A 21,011-nucleotide genomic window follows, 5' to 3' on the forward strand; every position below is an offset into this window, starting at 1 on the left:
GTTTCCTGATGGCGACAATAATGGACCATGCCTATGCACTATGTCAGCATGGCAGCTTGTAGTCTCCAATAGGAGAGTGTGTGGCAAGGTGAAAATGCATACCGTTACCAGCAAATTGCAGCAATAAAAAAGTAATTTAAAGAAATGTTAAAAAAAACATTTATATATATATATATATATATATATATATATATAGATATAAAGAGAGAGATCTATATCTATATATATATATATCTATCTATATATATCTATATATATATATATATATATATATATATATATATATATATATATATATATATATATCCACTGTCAGTCTGTAAAAGAGTTATACTCTAAAATAGAGAAGGGTGTACATCAAATGAATTCCCTACACTATATGTCCTTAAAAAAAGATTATTATTTCGGTGGGCAGTTAAGACACGTTTAACCACGTAAATGCATACTGATGGTGCAAATTTGGTTTGGGCATCAATGACTTCTGGGTACTAAAGGGCAGAAGAGATTTCATAAGTTAAAAGTGTACAGAGGATGACAGCCATTGCCTGGACTAACATATTGCTTAACCACCAGTCCTCAAAGCGACAAAGAAGAAATCAAATTAAATTAGGTTGTTTAGATAAGCCGTGGACATGCAATCAATCATTATTATAAGACTTCACTCACCTACAGGTACCTGAAAAGGGAGAAAGGGGCTTCCAAGGGGGGGTAGAGAATGATCAGAAATGCGGAGTGCCCCCTTTCTGTCATCTCTGACATTATGGTATAAAAGCAGTTATTTTTCATCTCTATACATCGCTCGAACATCCACTTGATAGAAACCAAAGAATTTTTGTACACTATTATTGTACATTAAAAGATAAAGTGTGCATTAAGTCAGCTTGTACATGACAATATTGTACACTATATACATCTCGGTTATCGGCATCAAACTCTATATCTTTTTTTTTTATATACACACTGAAAATGTATCAGAAACAGTTGACTATTATTCTTTGTAGTCACAATTGTAGTGTTATAGAAAAAAAAAAAAAAACAAAAAAAAAACACCTCCGCTCAGTCACATTTTTTGTTTTTTTAGGATTCCAGCACCCACCTGCCTAAAATGCAAAAATATTTACCACATATTCACTTTACACCAGGTGGTGATATCTAGAAATATTGATATACATATATTAATATCAATGCCTATATACAGATATATGATCTTGAGCTCTATCAATGTTATCTGGAGATCTTCCTCCTCTTGGGTTTGGGGTCCTTCAGCTGTCGATCCCTCTGAGACACCTAAAGCACACAGAAAAGAACACATTAGAGAACAGCAATGAACACAAACGCATCATACAAGCGGAACTTCAGGCAAAACTTTAACACAGTTTAAATATATGTATGTTAACAGTCAAGATATTTTTAGCTCTGTTTGGCCAGTCATGTTATTTACATATTCACTGCTATACTGCACCTTTCTGTGTCACCTGCCGGTTCACTGGGTATCCACGGACATGTTAGCAGAGAGAAAAATCAGAACCATACTGATGCCACTGGTGACATGTCCACAGAGGCCCAACCATACTGAAACCATCAAAGACTGTCCTAACAGACAAAAGCAGTACTGTACTGATTTCACCAGAAATGTGTCCCCAGAAACACAATGCGTACCGTAATGACAAAGTGATTGTAAAGGCAGAAGGTTTTTTTTTTTTTTTTTTTAACTTTCTGCAGCTCCCCCCTAAATATATACCTGAGCTTGATCTGGATCCAGTGATGTGCACAAGAGCCGTTGGCTCCTGCTTCTGTCAATCAGAGCCAGTGGCAAGAGGGGGTGGTGCCAAGCCCAGCTCTGTGTTTTACGAACGTACAGAGCAGGGCTCAGGAGCAAGCATGCATGAGTACCCCTATAGTAAGCGGTTTGGTGGGGTTGTGAAGCCAGGAGCTCCAGTCGGGGGGCCTCAGAAGAGAAGGAAGGATCAGGACTGCTTTATGCAAAACAATTGCACAGAGTAGGCAAGTATAACAGGATTGGTATTTTAATAAAAAAAAAAAAAAAGAAAACAAAGCTTTACAATCAGTTAAAGTTGTTGTAACACCTAAACATTTTTTTACCTTAATGCATGCCTTGTAGTAAGGTAGAAAATGTTAAGCTGTCAGTATCGTCCCCCCACCCTCCCTTTTACTTACCGGAGCCCTCAATCGATCCAGCGCTGTGCGCGTCTTCTCTCCCCTCGACTTTGGGTCTCACTGGCTTTGCCATCACTCAAAGTCAAGTGACGAGGGAGTGGGGGGCAGAGCCATGACCATTGACACAGTGGGGCTCGGGTGTGAGCATGCAGGAGTGCCCCCTTGGGGGCACTAGACTGAGGGAAGGGCTAGGAGCACCGGCAGGGAACCCGAATAGAGAAGGTTCAATTGTATTGCACTAAACAGGCAAGTAAAAAAAAAATTATTATTATATTTAGTTATTTTTTGATTTTATTTTACCTTTACAATCACTTTATGGCTAAGTTCATACTGCCATTAAAAGCAGATGTTTGAAAGGCGTTAAAAATGCCACTCAAATTTCTACGCAATGGTTTGGAAACACTTGTTTCAGCTCCCCATGCACCTCCTATGGGGTACAGGGTAATTGAGAAAATATGGCTTGGATTAGCCATACTAATGGGACAGTAATAGTTATCCACAATATCTCACAGGCTATATATAAAGACTATTCTTGGTTTGTTTGATTCTGAACTCAACATGTTAATTGAAAGAGCTGATCACATTGGCCTCTGTACAATGTAGGAGAAACAAGTCTGACCTGTAGTGAAATCCTGATTAATCACAACAATGGCCAGGTGGGCACAGAGTCACATCGGCTGCTTTAACCACTTAAGGACCGCCTCACGCCAATGTACGTCGGCAGAATGGCACGGCTGGGCACAAGGACCTACCTGTACATTGCTTTTTAAGTGCCCAGCCATCCTGGTCCTGAGCTCTGTGACCGCGGGACCAGCGGACCCAATCACCGCTGGTGTCCCGCGATCGGGTCACAGAGCTGAAGAACGAGGAGGGGTCTGTGTAAACAAACCTCTCCCCGTGCTTCCTAGTGTGGCTGTCACCGATCGTCTGTTCCCTTCTATAGGGAAAGACGATCAGTGACGTCACAAGCCAGGCCACGCCCTACAATAAAAAAACACAATGTCACACATAACACCTACACTGCCCCCAAGTGGTTAACTCCTTCACTGCCATTTACACAGGAATCATGCATTTAAATAGCACTGATTGCTGTATAAATGGTCCCAAAAATGTGTCAAAAATGTCCGTTGTGTCCGCCATAATGTCGCAGTCACGATAAAAATCGCTAATGGCTGCCATTACTAGTAAAAGAAAAAAAAATATTAATAAAAATGCTATAAAACTATCCCCTATTTTGTAAACGCTATAACTTTTGCGCAAATCAATCAATCGCTAATTGCGATTTTTTTTTTACCAAAAATATGTAGAAGAATACGTATCGGCCTAAACGGTTTCAAAATTGTCGCTCTACTTTTGTTTATAGCGCAAAAAATAAAAACCGCAGGAGGTGATCAAATACCACCAAAAGAAAGCTCTATTTTTGGGAAAAAAAGGACGCCAATTTTGTTTGGGAGCCATGTCGCACGACCGCGCAATTTTCAGTTAAAGCGACACAGTGCAGTATCGCAAAAAGGGGCTTGGTCCTTCGGCAGCAAATTGGTCCGGGGCTTAAGTGGTTAAAGGATTAATTAAATAGCTCCTGTTAATTTATGTTTCTGGTTACAGGTGTATTGTTAGAGCAATATGAGCAGGAGGTGGGAACCTCCTCTTCAACTGTATATTAGACTGTATTCTTGTTCTAATAAACAGTTCACGGTGAGCAGCCAAACAAGTATTGTCTTGGTTGTGATTGTCAGCGGTTGGATTATCTGATATTTATATTCAGACTGGAAGGAAGCAGTATATAACGAAAGCACTCAAGTGGAGTGTGGAACCTTTCGTTATATTGGTAGCAGCAGTGGGATGCTTCCTGCAGTCTGGGACATCCAAACCTCCTCCTGGATCCAAGGTCCGGATATCAGGAGAGGAGGAGAGGTACAGATACCAGCTGCCATGGAAGAGGAATTTAGAAGGAGGTTGTGAGAGATACAGCACAGAGGACCAGTATCAGAGCAGGTCCTGCTGGGATGATATGATTCTATCCGCTGGGAACTCTGGAAGGTTTGTTTGCCCATGATCAGTGACATTAGGGAAAAATTGTGTCTTCCTTCCCAGAAAGGCACTGGTACCCTGTTTCCCCGAAAATAAGAACTAGCGTGATTGTCGGTGATGGCTGCAATATAAGCCCTACCCACCAAAATAGGCCCTAGTTAAAAGTCCTCGTAGGTCTTATTTTCAGGGTAGAGCTTATTTTTGGGAAAACAGGGTAGGGCTTATATTGCAGCTGTCACCGACAATCACGCTACGTCTTATTTTCGGGGAAAACAGGGTAGCAGTACAAAGTGTGAATGGTGTTTAGGGGAAGAACAGGAATGGAAAGCTGAGTTAACCAGGCTGTTCCAGGTGGAGATGCGGTTGGACAAGAGCAACAGAGCCCTCCACTGGTATGTAGCCCAAGTTTGCCCGTGGACAGCGGACAACACCACAAAAGAAAGCTTTGGCTACGGCGGCCTAGGGGCTGTTATTAGAGAGGCTGTCACAGGATCCTGAGTTTGGAAGCGATTTTGAGTGGCATTTCGAAGAAATGTCAGAGAACGGATGCTGAATGTCTCAGAAGTTGAGCACTGAAAGATTTGGAGTTTCTAGCCAATAAGGAATGGGAGCTGGAGATTGCATACAGAAAACAGCTGCTAGATTCTGCTCAGCAGCAGGTCCGGGGTCCCTTTGCCTGCGACTATCAGGAAATACCAGCTGACAACTCTGAAATCCTGGCTGAAGAGTTGGCAATGTGGCAGAGTAACCGTGTTGCTTTCCCAACCTGCCCCCGCAGCTATGGAGGAGGAGGTTTTATTGTGGATGCATTAAGGGCTGACTGACCTGGACGATCCTGTTTCTGCATGGGATAATATTGGATGGAGGAAAGCGTCTGTTCAGCAGCTGTATAAGGGTACGGGAGATGGAGTAGTTGGCTCATCTCTCCAGCCACAGGCAACAGAATGTATGCATTTAATTGACGATTCATTAGAGGATGTTATAGATTATGAGTCACCTGCCAAAGTGCTGGCACTGGGCCAACCCGTGCCTTGGATTTTCAGCAATTCCAGAGACTTGTGATTTAATTGACTTTTCTGCTGAGGAATAACAACCGACTGAGCCTCCATCAAAAGAGCTAGCATCAGGGCAGAACATCACAGAGCTCTGCCCAGCACCAACAGCAGCACCTGTGGAGTTACTACTGGCTGTGCAGCCTTGCGGCTTCACAGCCGGTTTCCTACTGCGCATGCACGAATCATGCTGCCCTTTCCTTTTGGGCCAGCTTCGGGTGGAGCTCTGCTTTAAAGTATACCTGTAATATAAAATGGGCAATCAAGACTGGACATAAGAAGAAAAATTGCATATTAAAAGGTGGGCTGTGAATGAATGAATGAAATACTTGTATAGCGCACAATGCAAACTGAATCGCCTCTAGGCGCTGTGTCACCCTAAACCACGGTGGTCTATGTCTGCACTATCACCGTACAGTTTGAAAAGTTCAAAACACCCTTTCTTTTTACTCATACATTTTGGTAGCACACAGTATCATGAGGATGGAAATTATGGGAAAATGTACTTGTCCTGCAAGTGTTGGGAGGGTGAGACCCCACAATTTCATATAACTTACATTGCCAGATATTTTGTCCAGCTCATTCATGGCCTCATGTATCGCAGCTTCTAGATGGTTATTTAGTGTTCCACTTCTACAATATGAAATACAATAGTTACTAAACATGTACACAAGACCTCCAGTCTAACTGAAGGAAGATATTCGTTTTAAAGTGAGGTTGAGTAAGGTTCAGTTTTAGACCTCATGTACACTGGACATTTTGCCATCTCTCCTAGATGCCTTTCCTCCTGGCAGCAGCGTTTTGGCAAAACCCCCCCCCCCCCCCCCAAACAATTGAAGCTTGTAAATGCATTTAGGCCCGTCAAGCGCTTGGGTGTTAATTAATTTCAATGACCAGAATAATCATTTATTGCTTCTTAAACTCCCCTAAACGCCTATGTGTGCATGGACACCATTGCCAGGACAAGGTCATCTAGAGCTCAGGGTGAACATGCCAAGCTGCCCCCCAAATATCCACACCCCCCCAAAAATAAGAAAATTTAACACTAATCTGCAGGCTTACCCCTAAGCATAAATTTCCCCTTGTCCCAGGACAAATCTGCCCCCCTACTGAAACTTCCCTTCTCAGCACAAATCTTTTTTGTCCGTCCATCCCAGCTCAAATTTTCTCTCTCTCTCCACTCCCCAAAAAACAAAACAAAAAAACCCCAAAAAAAACAAACACCTAGCACAAATCCTATACCCCCAAATCATCATTAAATCTCCACCAAACCCCCTCCTCCTGGCACAAATATTCCCCCATCCTCCCTCCCTCCTAGCACAACTCCTCTTCCTCCATCCCCCTCCGAATACAAACCTCTCCAAATCACTACTGCTAGCACACACCCTCAAAATGTACCCTTCCAGAATAATTTTTATGCCCTGCTGCCCCCAAATGTACCCTCCAAACACAAATCCCCTTCCACCCAATCTCCTCATGGTGCCCCCCCCCCATCTCACAGCCGCCCCTCCTGCCCACCCCTGATGGACACAGAAGCTAACATGCAGGGCATTAAAAGGCATAAACAAAAACCTGCCAGAAGCCCCCAACAGCTACGCTAAAAACGTCCAGTGTGCACAAGGCCTGAAAGTGTCACTACAGGCATTTTTTTTTCAATTGGATAGAATGAACTACTGGGCAGATTTCCTTTCCACTTCCTGTTGCATAGCCAAAACAGGAAGTAAGAGGATCTCTCTCAAAAGTATAGGAATACCGGGGTGTCACCAGAACTACTGTCCCCCATTGGAAGATATGCCTTCCAGTCCTGCCAACCCAGAATTTTGGATTTTCTTTTACTTTCAATTTTAATAATAAAAAGGTATACACGGCCAAATAGAAAGGGTGAATCTCCATAATGTGGGGGGGGGGGGGGGGGGGGACAGACAGTAATAAGAACCAATAAAATCCCATTCAGCTAAAACTGAAAAAAATAAAAAATTTTCCTTTAGTGAGACTATAGGTTCAGTATATAATAGAGATCGACCGATTATCGGTGGTCGATATTTACTTCTTTTAGCAGTAATATATCGGTCAAAAAAATGACCGTTATTGCTTCAAGGGATTTTACCGAGGTGATGCATGCGGCTGCATGCATCATCCCGCTACCGTTCTTTAGAGTGGACAATCGGTTTTATTGTTATAACAACACAGCGTAGCAGCCACTCGGCTGTTATTACAAGCAGCGGGAGGGGACGACCCCCACCTCCCACCGCTCTCTCTGGTTCTCCCGTCCCACCAGGAGGCCTGAGCAAATAGCCTGCATATCCGCCAGCTGGCCCAAGACCTGAACAAAGCCGATGCTTCTAGGATCTAGTTATCCGGAAGCGACGTCATGACATCACTTCCTGGATTACTGGCATCTTAAAGATGCCAGTTTAAGAAAAATAAAGTATTCAAAAACACTGATCTTGATGTTTTGAATACTCTGAAGTGCAGAGGAGGGGTTTGGGGTCTTGTAGATCCCCAATGTCTCCATAAAAACTCTCATATGCCTATTACTGTCACAATGGATGTTTACATTCTTTGTGACAGCAATAAAAGTGATTAAAAAACAAAGAAAAATTTAAATGGCAATGTAAAAATAAAAAGTTAAATGTACAAAAAAAATATTAAAAATTTGGCAAAAAATATGAAAGAGGTGGCCAAAATATCGGAATCGGCACCGAAAAAACGATATCAGTCGATCCCTAGTATATAAATACTAGAAATGTATAATATAATGGAGTAGAAAACCTCCTTACTTTCTGTTGCCCTTTTGCACACGATTATAAGCTTCCAGTCCCTCTGTCAACGTCCTCAGCTTGTCACTGTCCACCTAAATGAAAGAACATATTATCCTGACACGGGATTGCACACAAGTGAGTCCATCTGTCATGTAAAGTGCGCCAGGTGGATCAGATGCTTTGCAGGTGAACTTTCTTGTGCAATAAATGGAATTTTCTGAGAATTAGCACACCTTGCCATGCATCATGCAACGCAGGCTAAACACTTTTTCTAGACAGATTCCTGTAATCTGATCTATTTACAAAAATTATCTACAAATAAATATATCTTTACACTTTGCGTAGTCTGCTTCCTGAATAATCCAGATATCTCCTCACACAAGCAGCATCCACCAATTTTATAGGAACAAACTTTGTATTGTATTATAGTAATATTATGTTGAACTTGTTTCAGGCGTTAAGCCAGCCACCTAGATTCGAACCATGTATGGTCAGGCTGCATGTACCCAAGTTCATTGATCGATCCACTTGGGTACAGCCAGCCTGTTGGATTTTACATGCAATTATTGCTAGAAGCTATTATAGCCACTAGCAATAATCACTGCTTTCTCCCGCGGGGGGGGCGGCTTTTCCCACCTGGAGAACACAATAGCTCGGCAGGGGGGATTCCCCCATCAACACCGACTGTGTTATTAAGTGAAACAAAGTGATTTTCTTTACTACAAACTGAAGTTGAGGGAAAGAAAAATCGCTCCATCTATGGCTGGCTTTAGACAAAATACAATTTTTTTGCACAGTAAAAAAACCCTCAACAATGTAACCTAATGTGTTAAAAACTTTGATTTTGTGTCAAGTTTTAAATGTAAACATGGGCAGCCATATTTGCTCAATACATATGCAGGCTTTGTTTACTTCTTAGTAATGCTGCACAATGATTGAAAGCTGCTGATTCTATTTGGTACATCTACCAGATAAGGTCTGTCTGACTGAATGCAATGGGTTTAATTTACTAAAGCAAAATAGGCTGTTTAGATGATGGAAATAAGCAGAACTTCACCTGATTCAGTAAGTTTTGGTGAAAATTTAATTTTCAAAATGCAAAACTTTTAGTAAAACAACCCCAATAAATTCTCTGCACTCTCTAATCACCACAAGCAGGCAAAAAGTTACATACACAGTCGAAATACAGACATAGAGACGCTGTGGCCCCTTCCACAGGACAAAGTAAGTTAACACTGAACCCCAGTGCAGAGTGGGGGGGGGGTCAGGCCTCCCTGAAATACCTGAAATTGTATTGGATCCTGAAGATTCTTCAGCTGCTGTAACTCTTGGAGCGCAAAGTTGCACACACATCAAACAGGTAAGTAACATACCTCTTCATTTGTGATCATTTGTATTTTTTATAATGAGAATTTTGCTTTAATACAGGGTATCTCTATCACAAAGAGCATTCTAGGGTTTCTAATAAGACAACCCAGCAGTAGCTGCCCACTATCAGACTGTCTCTCTCTAAATGAAATGCTACAGAAAGCCAGGGGGGCAGCCAGTCAGAGTCTCTTCAGCAGTAAAAGTCTGCATGCCAGCAAAATTTCAGCACAAAGCTTTGGTTCCATTTTAAGCAAAGTGAAGGAGAAACATTGAAAATAGAGATTTTCCATCCAGGTGTACTAAAAACACATAGGAATTTGTGATGCATATGTTTTTTGTGTTTATTTAAATGATCCCACTGAACTTAAAAGACAAGTTCGGGAACCAAAAACAAAATCATAAAAATAACAGTACTGGTGCACACAAACCTCGCCAGTTAGGCTGCTTTCACACTGCAGCGGGAGCGGCGTCGGCGGTAAAGTGCCGCTATTTTTAGCGGCGCTTTACCGTCGTTTTAGCGGTGGTGTGCGGGCGCTAGCGGGGTGGTTTTAACCCCCGCTAGCGGCCGAAAAGGGGTTAAACCCGCTCGCAAAGCGCCGCTGCAGCGGCGCTTTGCCGGCGGTATTGCCGCGGTGTCCCATTGATTTCAATGGGTAGGAGCGGTATAGGAGCGGTGAATACACCGCTCCTTCACCGCTGCAAAGATGCGGCTAGCAGGACTTTTTTCACCGTCCTGCCAGCGCATCGCTCCAGTGTGAAAGCCCTCCGGCTTTCACACTGGAGTTAAAGGGGCCGGTTTTTTTCAGGCGTTACACAGGCGCTATTTTTAGCGTTGTAACGCCTGAATACCGCCCCAGTGTGAAAGCAGCATTAATTTCTAATCTTATAATTGTAGAAAATTTTATTCGATTTATTCATATATTTATTTCTTGCACTTTGATTGGAGCAACATATAAGCTATTTCAAGGTCTATATATATTTACGGAATTTATCCAACCTTTGAGCATGTTGTTTGCACCACTGCACATTTTTTGGGCAACGCTATTGCACTGTATTTATATATTTAAATTTATACATCAAATTGTTTATTCAATAGGTTTATTCACTATATACTTAATTATTTAATTTTCCTATACACTTTGGGAATACAATTTGAGATTTATAAGGATTATAGGATTTACTTATATTTAGGTAGCGCCACATAACCCCCCTCTTTTTCCAAAAACAAAATCATACTCGCCGTCTCAAAGACTGAAAACTGGAGCAGAGAGCTGCTGACTGACAGTCACCACGGTGCTGTGAGAACCGAGCGATCGGCAGGGTTTGATCGTTTGGTTCTCAGTGTTGGAGGCGTCGGGGGACAAATGCAGCCATCTACTGTATTAATGCACTTTTTTTTGTGTGTTCACATGGACGGTTTTTGTACACTTCACTTTCCAGCACCACCGCGCATTAAAGAAAAAAAAAAAGAAAAAAAAAACTGCTGGATTCAGGATCTCTCCAAAGCCTGGACCGGCTGAGTGACTGTCAGCTGAATACGGGTCACAGAGTGCAGAACTCACAAGAGAAGTAGTTCCAAAAGAGCTTTGGTCCTCCTGTAACACACAAAAAAGCTGCTTGCCCTATTTTAAGTGCTAAGTGGCAGTGCATAGATGTGACTGCCACATAGTAATACATGGGATTTCTATTCAAATGAACGCTCATACAATAAAATGTATGCAATTTACTCCATGAATTGATCCACACAGCTGTGTGTGTTCTGAAGAGAGCTGAACAGCAGGGGATCAATTACCCTCTCTTTATAGAACGGCAGGGAATTTGTAGTCTGTGCACTGCTGACCTGTTGCCATTTTCATGCAACATTTCACATTAACTAGACTAAAAAAAATTAACATTTTTAATCTCTAGCCTTGAATACAGGACACGCTATCAATATAAGAAATGGGGGGGGGGGGGGGGGTAAAGAAGTAGATTAAAATTGAGTTAAAGTACTGCATACCTAAAGTGAGCACTTTTACTTTTGTTTTAAATACAACAGGGAAGGTTTAAACCTCATGTACCATGCCTTTACAAAGTATTCATACCCCTTGAAATTCTCCACAATTTGTCACGTTGCAACCAAAAACGTAATTGGATTGTGTTGGGATTTTATGTGATAGACCAACACAAAGTACCACATAACTGTGAAGTGGAAGGAAAATTAGAACGATAAATGGTTTTCAAATTTTTAAATAAATATGTGAAAAGTGTGGCGTGCATTTGTATTCAGCTCCTTTTCCTTCCACTTTACAATTATGTGCTACTTTGTGTTGGTCTATCACATGCATTCTTTTTGGAGGTTTTGGTAGGTACTGGTAACAGGATTACTTTCTCCCTAGTGGACCAGAATGCTGTATGTGGAGAATATGACCCAAACAGGAGAAGTAGGAAGTTCAGTTTAGAACAATGATCTCAATCCCACCAGGAAAGAAGAGCAACATTGACAAAAATCAGGAATTTCTGCAAAATGATGCCATTTTGGGGAAATGCATTGGAGGTGAAAGTGACATTAAGGTGCAATTATCAAGCAAATTTCATCTAAGCAGACAATATTATTGAGTTTCCGCTGAAGACAAAAAAAACAAAACAACAAAAAAAAAAACTAAATAATTTTTCCCCGTCTCTATTCACCAAGTGAAGAGTAAACGAGACATGGCAGCATCAAAAAAACTTATCGGTTTAACCCTTCCGCAACCCAAAACAGCAAAAATGTTAAATTTCCTCTTTCAATTAGAAAGGCATCGAGGATTTATTTTGCAAACATTATGCAGTTTTAAAATTAATGATTTTAAAGTAAGCATGCGCATGGAAAATTAAAATAAAATAAAAGCAGTTATGTATGTACCTTCCCTTCCTCTGAGTTCTGTTGATATGGGTTACGTAGGTCATCCCGCACTAGTTTTCCAGGCCATGAAGCCAGTCCTTTAAGCTGCCCCCAGACCAAGTCTCCCATATTAAACGTCCTTGGCCTATAATGCATTAAGTCATTAGAAGAAGGGGAGTCAGGAATCCGAAGGTCATCCTCACTACTGATGCTCTTGGTGTCTGAGGGGCTAGGGACGCACCCGTTCATGCCTTTGGCATGGAAGTCTCCATTATAATGAATGTAGTCTCTTGCTAAAGAACTTTCTAAACTGTTGGAAGAGCTGGGAGACTGTTCCTCTATGTTGACCTCTTGTTTGGGGATGTTCAGGAGCTCTCCAAACCCCCTGTGCTGTGGGGGCCGTGTACCGTTCATGTGCGCGCAACGTTCCACCGTGTTCTCCAACCTTTCTTTGAAGCTCATCATAGTCCTTTTGTAATGGTTGAACCTGAAATTCTCCTCTAGCATCTTATCGCTTGGGCAGTGCCTGGGCGGCAGCAAGATCTGGCACTGCTCGTCTTCGAAGGAGTGCAATAGAGAAACATTGCCAGACCTTACTTGGTAAGGGTTGCCATGGACCTGTGCATTGTGGTCCAAAAACTCCTCACATTTCCACCTGTTCATGTCACCTGGACTTTGACCGCCATTCCACTGCCTTTTAGGAGTATTGCATCCTGCTTTGAAATATTCAAAACCATCCCCGTCCACCATGTGTTTGTTCTGATCCATGTTCTTCCTCATTCGGGTACCTCTAGTGTTTCGTGTCCTGACCTCCAGATCAGCATTTGCCATGTTTCTGCCATGAATGATGGCATTCACCGCACTTGACAGGTTTAACGGGTCACCAATGGATGCAGTGAAGGCACTCATGGCACTTAGTGCTGGAATAGCGCTCATTTGCGTCGTGCTGGACACCGCCGTCGTGATGACCACTTGCATTCCTTTACTGGCTGCATCAACCACAGCTTTATAGATGGCGTCCACCGAACTGTCTCCTTCTCGGACGTTATCTTTCATGTACTGTTCTGTCCTATGAGGCATGTTACAAGCTTTGTCTGGAAATGGAGGAACTGATGAGTTTGAGTTTTCAGGTATTGAAGATGTTCCCATCTGTGCACTGACCTCTTTGTTTTCTTGCATTTTCATCTGTGGAAATTAGATAAACAAGCATTACTTAGCGTTCCAGACCATCTTGATCAACACCTAGCATTAGAGGGACATGCAGTGGGCAAGGATTACTGATCTTTGCTTCTGAAGCAATCCGTATTTTCTGAAAGATATTTGGAGCCAAAATATTTCTCTGATGACAGGTTTCTCTTCATGGAAACCAGTACTCAGTACATGATTACTTACCCAACTTCAGGATTTGCAGTAGACAATAAATGTGTCTGCTCCAACCTTTTCTCTGCTCCCTCCCCCAACTCATTACTAGAGTCTTGAGAAAGCACTACTTCCAACTATGGGGCACACACGTGACCACCCACTGTGCCTCCCACAATTCAGGGGTCAATGCCTGAGCAGGGAATCACCCACCAGGCCTATGCCATGTGGGGATAAGAAGCATGCTTAGACCAATGCAAATAAAAAAAGTAGGTATGTGCACTTTTGGAGAACAGAAGAGTGGATCAAGATGGAAACCCGTACAAACATGTGTTGCCCTTCCACGTGCTACTTGCTGCAAAGGCCAGTTATACGTGAAGGCAGATTCCATTTGTTTGTACAGTTAAAATATTGGTGACGGGATGTACTGGACACATTTGCTGCCATGGTGCTATGTGCCAAGTGCGCCCCTGTGCCTTTGGGGGTTGGGCTCCCCCCAGGCTCATCTGCCCTCTGCCTATCCATTATAATGCATGTGCAACATAGGACAACATATACTGGGGTGCCTTGATGGGCCTCTGTAGCTTATGTATTTGCAGATGTGTGCAAACTAAACCCATTTTTAAAGCATACTGTTAGACAGGACAATTCAATTGGTTAGCAGGCTGGTGGGTAAGTTGAGCTAGGATTTTTTTAGGATCAGTATGGAACCTTATGGCGCCTTCTAAAAGTTTTTCATGCGCTTTAGCGTTAAAAAAAGCGCCTGAAAGAAGCCGCAACTGCAATCCCAATGTAAAAGCCCGAGTGCTTTCACACCGAGATCCCTTTCACACTGGGGCGTTTTTCAGGAGCTTTAGCGTTAAAAAAACACCTGAAAGAAGCTGCAACTGCAATCCCAATGTAAAAGCCCGAGTGCTTTCACACCGAGGCGCTGCGCTGGCAGGGCGTCAAAAAAAGTCCTGCAAGCAGCTTCTTTGCAGCGCTTTTGGAGCGGTGAATACAACACTCCTAAAGCGTCCCTTCCCATTGAAATCAATGGGAAGCGCCTGTAAAACGCCTGAAAAACGCTGTTGGCAGCAGCGTTTTGTGGGAGCTTTTAACCCTTTATTTGGCCACTAGCAGGGGTTAAAAGCGCTCCAATAACGCTCAAAAAACGCTGGTAAAGCGCTGCTAGTTTAAGCGGCGCTTTACGAGCGTTTTTCGGGCGCTGACATTGTGAAAGGGCTCTTAAAGCACTTGGGCTTTCACATTGGGACTGCAGATGAGGCTTCTTTCAAGCGCTTTACAGGCGCTTTTTTTAACGCTAAAGCGCCTGAAAAACGCCTGAAAAACGCCCCAGTGTGAAAGGGGTCTTAGGGCAATAAAAAAAACCTTATACAGTACATTTCTGCAATACAGCACATTTTCCCACATTACATCCCTTTAGCGACTGCAAATACAGAAAAAGTATCCGTTGATCAGGCAGAAATGCACTCAACTATAAAGTCCTGTTGTGGGCTGATAACACTCAGCATTTTTTGGACTTTGGCCGGCCATAGATTCGAACCATGTATGGGTAGGCTGAATGTACCAAGTCGATTGATCAACTTGGGTACAGCCAGCCTGCCAGATTTTGCATGGGATTATTGCTAGCAGTTGGTATAAAATCTAGCAATAATCACTGTTTTCCCCCACCAGGGACGGCTTCCCCCGCTGGGAGAATACAATAAATCGATGGGAGGGATTTCCGTCCACATTGTGTTGATGGGGGAATCAACCCATGGCTGCAGGAAAGAAAATTTGCTCCGCATATGGCCTGCATAAGTGTTGTCAGTACTGACCAGTTTTCTCTTGGCAAACTACTCAGACCCTCCTACGCTTTCAGCTCCATGGGATTAGGCTAATCTTTCTGTAGTTTCAAGATAAGTACTGAGAGAGCAATTAGTACTCCTGATCACAAGACAGCTCAGAATGTCTTGGCATTTCAGTGCAGCAGAGGTATTGTGTTATAATTAACTACAGAACGTGTTGAGCCCACTGGATTTTTGGCAGGTTCAACATAGTGCAACAGAAAAAAAATATGCTTTCAATGGCCAACAATGGAGAAAATAAGAGAAGTTGTTAGGGTTTACATATATAGTAAAACCTTGGTTTGAGAGCGTTTTGCAAGACAAGCAAAATTTTTAAATAGATTTTGACTTGATATACAAGTAGCGTCATAACTGTCACAACTGAGTATAAAAGAGAAGAGAGGAGCCTCTAAGTGTAGCAATATGGTTAAATTTAATGTAGGTACAACATTTAGCAACATATTGCTGCACTTAGACCCATTTCACACTGGGGTGCTTTGCAGGCACTACAGCGCTAAAAATAGCGCCTGCAAAGCGCCCTGAAAGAGCTGCTCCTGTGTCTCCAATGTGAAAGCCAGAGGGCTTTCACATTGGAGTGGTGCACTGGCAGGATGCTAAAAAAAAGTCCCGCTAGCAGCATATTTGGAGCGGTGTGTATACCACTGCTCCTGCCCACTGAAATCAATGGGCAGCGCGGCTATACCACGGGTGGTTTTAACCCTCTATCAGCTGCTAGTGAGGGGTAAAAGTGCCCTGCTAGCGGCTCAATTGCGGCGCTTTACCGCCGACGCACCCACCGCCCCAGTATGAAAGAGGCTTTAGAGGCGCCTCTCGTCTCTTTTATACTTTGTAGCTCCTGCTTCTAATCACCTTGTGGAGGCTGCCATTTCTAGAGGGACATTTTATGGTTACACAACCTATCACATTGCCATAATCTTTTTATATGGAATATAAACTGAAGGACCTATGAATAAATGGGTGTGGAACGAATCATTTAACCCTTTCTTATGGGGAAATTCGCTTTGATTTACAAGTGTTTTGGATTACAAGTATGTTTCTGGAACACATTATGCTGGCAATCCAAGGTTTTACTGTACGTCAAAGGATGCAGGCAGGCGTGTGTCAAAAAGCCAGTGTATAAGTCTTAGGAGATTGCAGCAAAAAGGAATGCTCTTTAGTTCATGGTTGGAAAGGTATAATATAATATATTACATAAAACAAGGCACCTTTCACTTTAAGCTACTGTCATTTAATACATTTATCAATAACCTATTGTAGGAGTCGTGACTATTATAATTACCTGGAAGTTTTGGAACAAGCAGGCCATGGGGTTTAGGCTGTTTGGTGGCCCCGGTACATGTCCTTTCAAGGCATGTAGATTGGGAAAGCCTTGTAAGAGCTGCTGCTGTTGTTGTTGACTGCTGTTTAGAAGCGACTGAAGGTGAGACAGCTGATGGTTATTCAAAGGGGGGTTCATTGATGACATGTCCCCTGAAATGACAAAAAAACAGTTTTACGCCTTTAATTCATCCTAAAGAGTAAGGATAAGTGCAGACAGATGGGTCTCTTCTGCTGGTGTTGTCTTTTTTTTCTTTTCTTTTTTTTGCATTTAAAAAAAAGGGAGGGAGGGACACCAAGAGGCTTATGAGACTATCCAGGCTTCAAGTGAATTGATAAAGCTTGTGCAAACATATCTATAAATGACTGACGCTGCCTGACAAAAAAATTGGATCGGAGAGCTCCTGAGTATGCATAACAGAACCACAAAAAGGAACTATGCGGTTGTTTACATTTCTCTCAACTCCACAGCTCCGTTATTTGGTCCTGGAGAGCGCAGCAACTGTTAGAAATGAGAGGGGCAAATGTCAGCTCCACAGTTCACTTCAGGCAAAAAAAATGAGTATTATGAAACATTTAGAATACTTTACTGCTGAACTCTAAGCAAAATTAATTTTATCATTGCCCTTCCAGTTCTGAGATTTGCACATCTCTGCCATACAGCACAAACTTGTACTGGCAGGGCAGGAGACCTGGTTGTTCTCTGTTGCAGTTAAAGTTAAAGTTTTTTTTTTTAATAAGAGGTCCACACTAGCATTACAGAATAGTTGTTCTTATTTAAAACTACAAACTACAGTGCTTGCAAAAGTATTCACCCCCTTGGCTTTTACCTACTATTATTACCGTATATACTCGAGTATAGGCCGACCCGAATATAAGCCGAGGCCCCCAATTTACCCCCAAAAAAACTGGCAAACTTATTGACTCGTGTATAAGCCGAGGGTGAGACATGCCTGTCCATCCCTGTGTGTGTGTCCGTCCCTGTGTGTCCGTCCATCCCTGTGTGTCCGTCCATCCCTGTGTGTGTGTGTGTCCATCCATCCATCCATCCCTGTGTGTGTGTGTGTCCATCCATCCATCCATCCCTGTGTGTGTGTGTGTCCATCCATCCATCCCTGTGTGTGTGTGTCTCCATCCATCCATCCATCCCTGTGTGTGTGTGTCTCCATCCATCCATCCATCCCTGTGTGTGTGTGTCCATGTGTGTGTGTGTGTGTGTCCGTGTGTGTGTGTGTGTGTGTGTGTGTGTGTGTGTGTGTCCGTGTGTGTGTGTGTGTCCGTGTGTGTGTGTGTGTCCGTGTGTGTGTGTGTGTCCGTGTGTGTGTGTGTGTCCGTGTGTGTGTGTGTGTCCGTGTGTGTCCGTGTGTCCGTGTGTCCGTGTGTGTGTGTGTGTCCAGCCTACCTGTGTCCCGAGCCGTGTTGCCTCCTTGCCTCCGTCCCGTGCCGTGCCTTGCCTCCTTGCCTCCGTCCCGTGCCTTGCCTCCTTGCCTCCGTCCCGTCCCGTGCCTTGCCTCCGTCCCGTGCCTTGCCAGGATCGCCGCTCTTCGTCGGCGCCTCGGCGGCCATTCTAAAATTCAAAAGCCCCGCCTCCGCCTGTGATAGGCGGAACACTGAATTTCCCAGCAGCCTGTGTTCCGCCTATCACGGACATCGTCTCATCCTCGTACTACGGACGAGGATGAGACGATGTCCGTGATAGGCGGAACACAGGCTGCTGGGAAATTCAGTGTTCCGCCTATCACAGGCGGAGGCGGAGGCGGAGGCGCGGCTTTCAAATTGTAGTATGTCCGCCGTCTGTCTGCTCGATACGCTGATCGAGCAGTCAGACGGCGATGACTCGAGTATAAGCCGAGGGGGGCACTTTCAGCCTCAAAAAAGAGGCTGAAAATCTCGGCTTATACTCGAGTATATACGGTACATTACAGCCTTAAGTTCAATGTTTTTTTAATCTGAATTATATGTGATGGATCAGAACACAATAGTCTAAGTTGGTGAGGAACAATTAGAAAAATGTATAGACAAAACAATTTTTCAGAAATAAAAAAACTGATAATTGGCATGTGCGTATGTATTCACTCCCTTTGTTATGAAGCCCATAAAAAGCTCTGATGCAACCAATTACCTTCAAAAGTCACATAATTAGTGAAATGATGTCCACCTGTGTGCAATCTAAGTGTCACATGATCTGCCATTACATATACACACCTTTTTGAAAGGCCCCAGAGGCTGCAACACCTAAGCAAGAGGCACCACTAACCAAACACTGCCATAAAGACCAAAGAACTCTCCAAACCAATAAGGGACAATGTTGTTGAGAAGTACAAGTCAGGGTTAGGTTATAAAAAAATATCCAAATATGTGATGATCCCTAGGAGCACCATCACATCTATCATAACCAAATGGAAAGAACATGTCCCAACAACAAACCTGCCTACAGATGGCCACACACCAAAACTCACAGACCGGGCAAGGAGGGCATTAATCAGAGAGGCAGCTCAGAGACCTAAGGTAACCCTGGAGGAGCTGCAGAGTTCCACAGCAGAGATTGGAGTATCTGTACATAGGATGACAATAAGCCATATGCTCCATAGAGTTGGGCTTTGTGGCAAAGTGGCCAGAAGAAAGCCATTACTTTCAGCAAATAACAAAATGGCACGTTTTGAGTTTGCAAAAAGGCATGTGGGAGACTCACAAAATGTATGGAGGAAGGTGCTCTGGTCTGATGAGACTAAAACTGAACTTTTTGGCCATCAAAGAAAACGCTATGTCTGGCGCAAACCCAACACATCACCCAAAGAACACCATCCCCACAGTGAAACATGGTGGTGGCAGCATCATGCTGTGGGGATGTTTTTCAGCAGTCGGGACTGAGAAACTGGTCAGAGTTGAGGGAAAGATGGATGGTGCTAAATACAGGGATATTCTTCAGCAAAACCTGTACCACTCTGTGTGTGATTTGAGGCTAGGATGGAGGTTCATCCTTCCAGCAAGACAATGACCCCAAACACACTGCTAAAGCAACACTTGAGTGGTTTAAGGGGAAACATGTAAATGTGTTGGAATGGCCTAGTCAAAGCCCAGACTTCAAGCCAATAGAAAAACTGTGGTCAGACTACAAGATTGCTGTTCACAAGCGCAAACCATCAAACTTGAAGGTGGTGGAGCAGTTTTGCAAGAAGGAATGGGCAACAATCCCAGTGGTAAGATGTGGCAAGCTCATAAAGACTTATCCAAAGTGACTTGGAGCTGTGATAGCTGCAAAAGGTGGCTCTACAAAGTATTGACTTTAGGGGGGTGAATAGTTATGCACATTGACTTTTTCTGTTATTTTGTCCTATTTGTTGTTTGCTTCACAATAAAGATGTGGACATGTTTTGTAAATTAAATGATGAAAATCCTCAAACAATCCATGTTAATTCCAGGTTGTGTGGCAACAAACACGAAAAATGCCAAATGGGGTGAATACTTTTGCAAGGCACTGTAGACATTTTGTTTACCTCTGGCTATCCCCCCTCCTTTTCACCCCTTGTCAGCTTGCAGGCGTCTCCCTTGCTGGCTAATAAGTCACCTGTGCATGCATACTTCCAGGCGATGTGTTGTGCATCCTCAGACATATCCAACACACCAACAAGTCAAGCCATGGCCTGCTACTGCTCCCCCTCTCTTGCTATCAATCTACAGACTCTTGGTAGCCCAAGAACAACAATTTGGACTAGATTATATGTGCTGAAAGCATATTCTACAAGCCTTTAGGCGTGTTAAATTCTGAAAGAGAAATCAGATAACTTAAAGTCGTTCTAAAGGCAGAAGTTTTCTTTACCTTAATACATTAAGGTAAAAAAATCTTCTGGGTGCATCACCTCCCCCAGCCCATCTTGATCCAGCAATGTGCATGAGATCAGCGGATTTCCCCATTCTCTCTCTCCCCTCCCTGGCTCACAGCAGTGGAAGCCATTGGCTCCTGCTGCTGTCAATCTCAGCCAGTAAGCCAATGAGGAGAGAGCGGGGGCGGCGCTGAGCTGCGCTCTGTAAATGTACAATGTCCATTCACAGGAGAGTGCCTGCTCAAGTGCCCACATAGCAAGAGGCTTGCTATTGGGGGCACTTGGCAGAGGGGAGGAGCCAGAACGGCTGGTGGGGGACAAGAGAAGAGGAGGATCGGGGCTGCTCTGCGGAAACCCATTGCACAGAGCAGATACATTTAACATGTCTGTTAGAATGTTTTTTTTTT

At 43.3% G+C, this 21,011-nt stretch overlaps 1 protein-coding gene across 3 annotated transcripts in view; it reads right to left on the reverse strand.

Annotated features, from left to right (window-relative positions):
* Window positions 1-285: 285 nt before the first annotated feature.
* MBD5 (methyl-CpG binding domain protein 5) overlaps window positions 286-21,011 on the reverse strand; it is a 123,047-nt gene continuing 102,321 nt past the window's right edge. For all 3 annotated transcript variants that reach the window (XM_077447732.1, XM_077447733.1, XM_077447734.1), the window contains 5 exons: window positions 16,743-16,933; window positions 12,276-13,439; window positions 8,042-8,115; window positions 5,819-5,894; window positions 286-1,287 (listed from right to left, as the gene is read on the reverse strand). In XM_077447732.1, coding sequence (XP_077303858.1) covers window positions 1,225-1,287; window positions 5,819-5,894; window positions 8,042-8,115; window positions 12,276-13,439; window positions 16,743-16,933 — 1,568 coding nt within the window. In that variant the 3' untranslated portion in view covers window positions 286-1,224. The remainder of the gene's footprint in view (window positions 1,288-5,818; window positions 5,895-8,041; window positions 8,116-12,275; window positions 13,440-16,742; window positions 16,934-21,011) is intronic.

The sequence above is a fragment of the Lithobates pipiens genome, unplaced genomic scaffold, assembly GCF_037356315.1.
Source record: "Lithobates pipiens isolate NorthernLeopardFrog02 unplaced genomic scaffold, aLitPip1_a1.2 Scaffold_22, whole genome shotgun sequence".
NCBI lineage: Eukaryota > Metazoa > Chordata > Amphibia > Anura > Ranidae > Lithobates > Lithobates pipiens.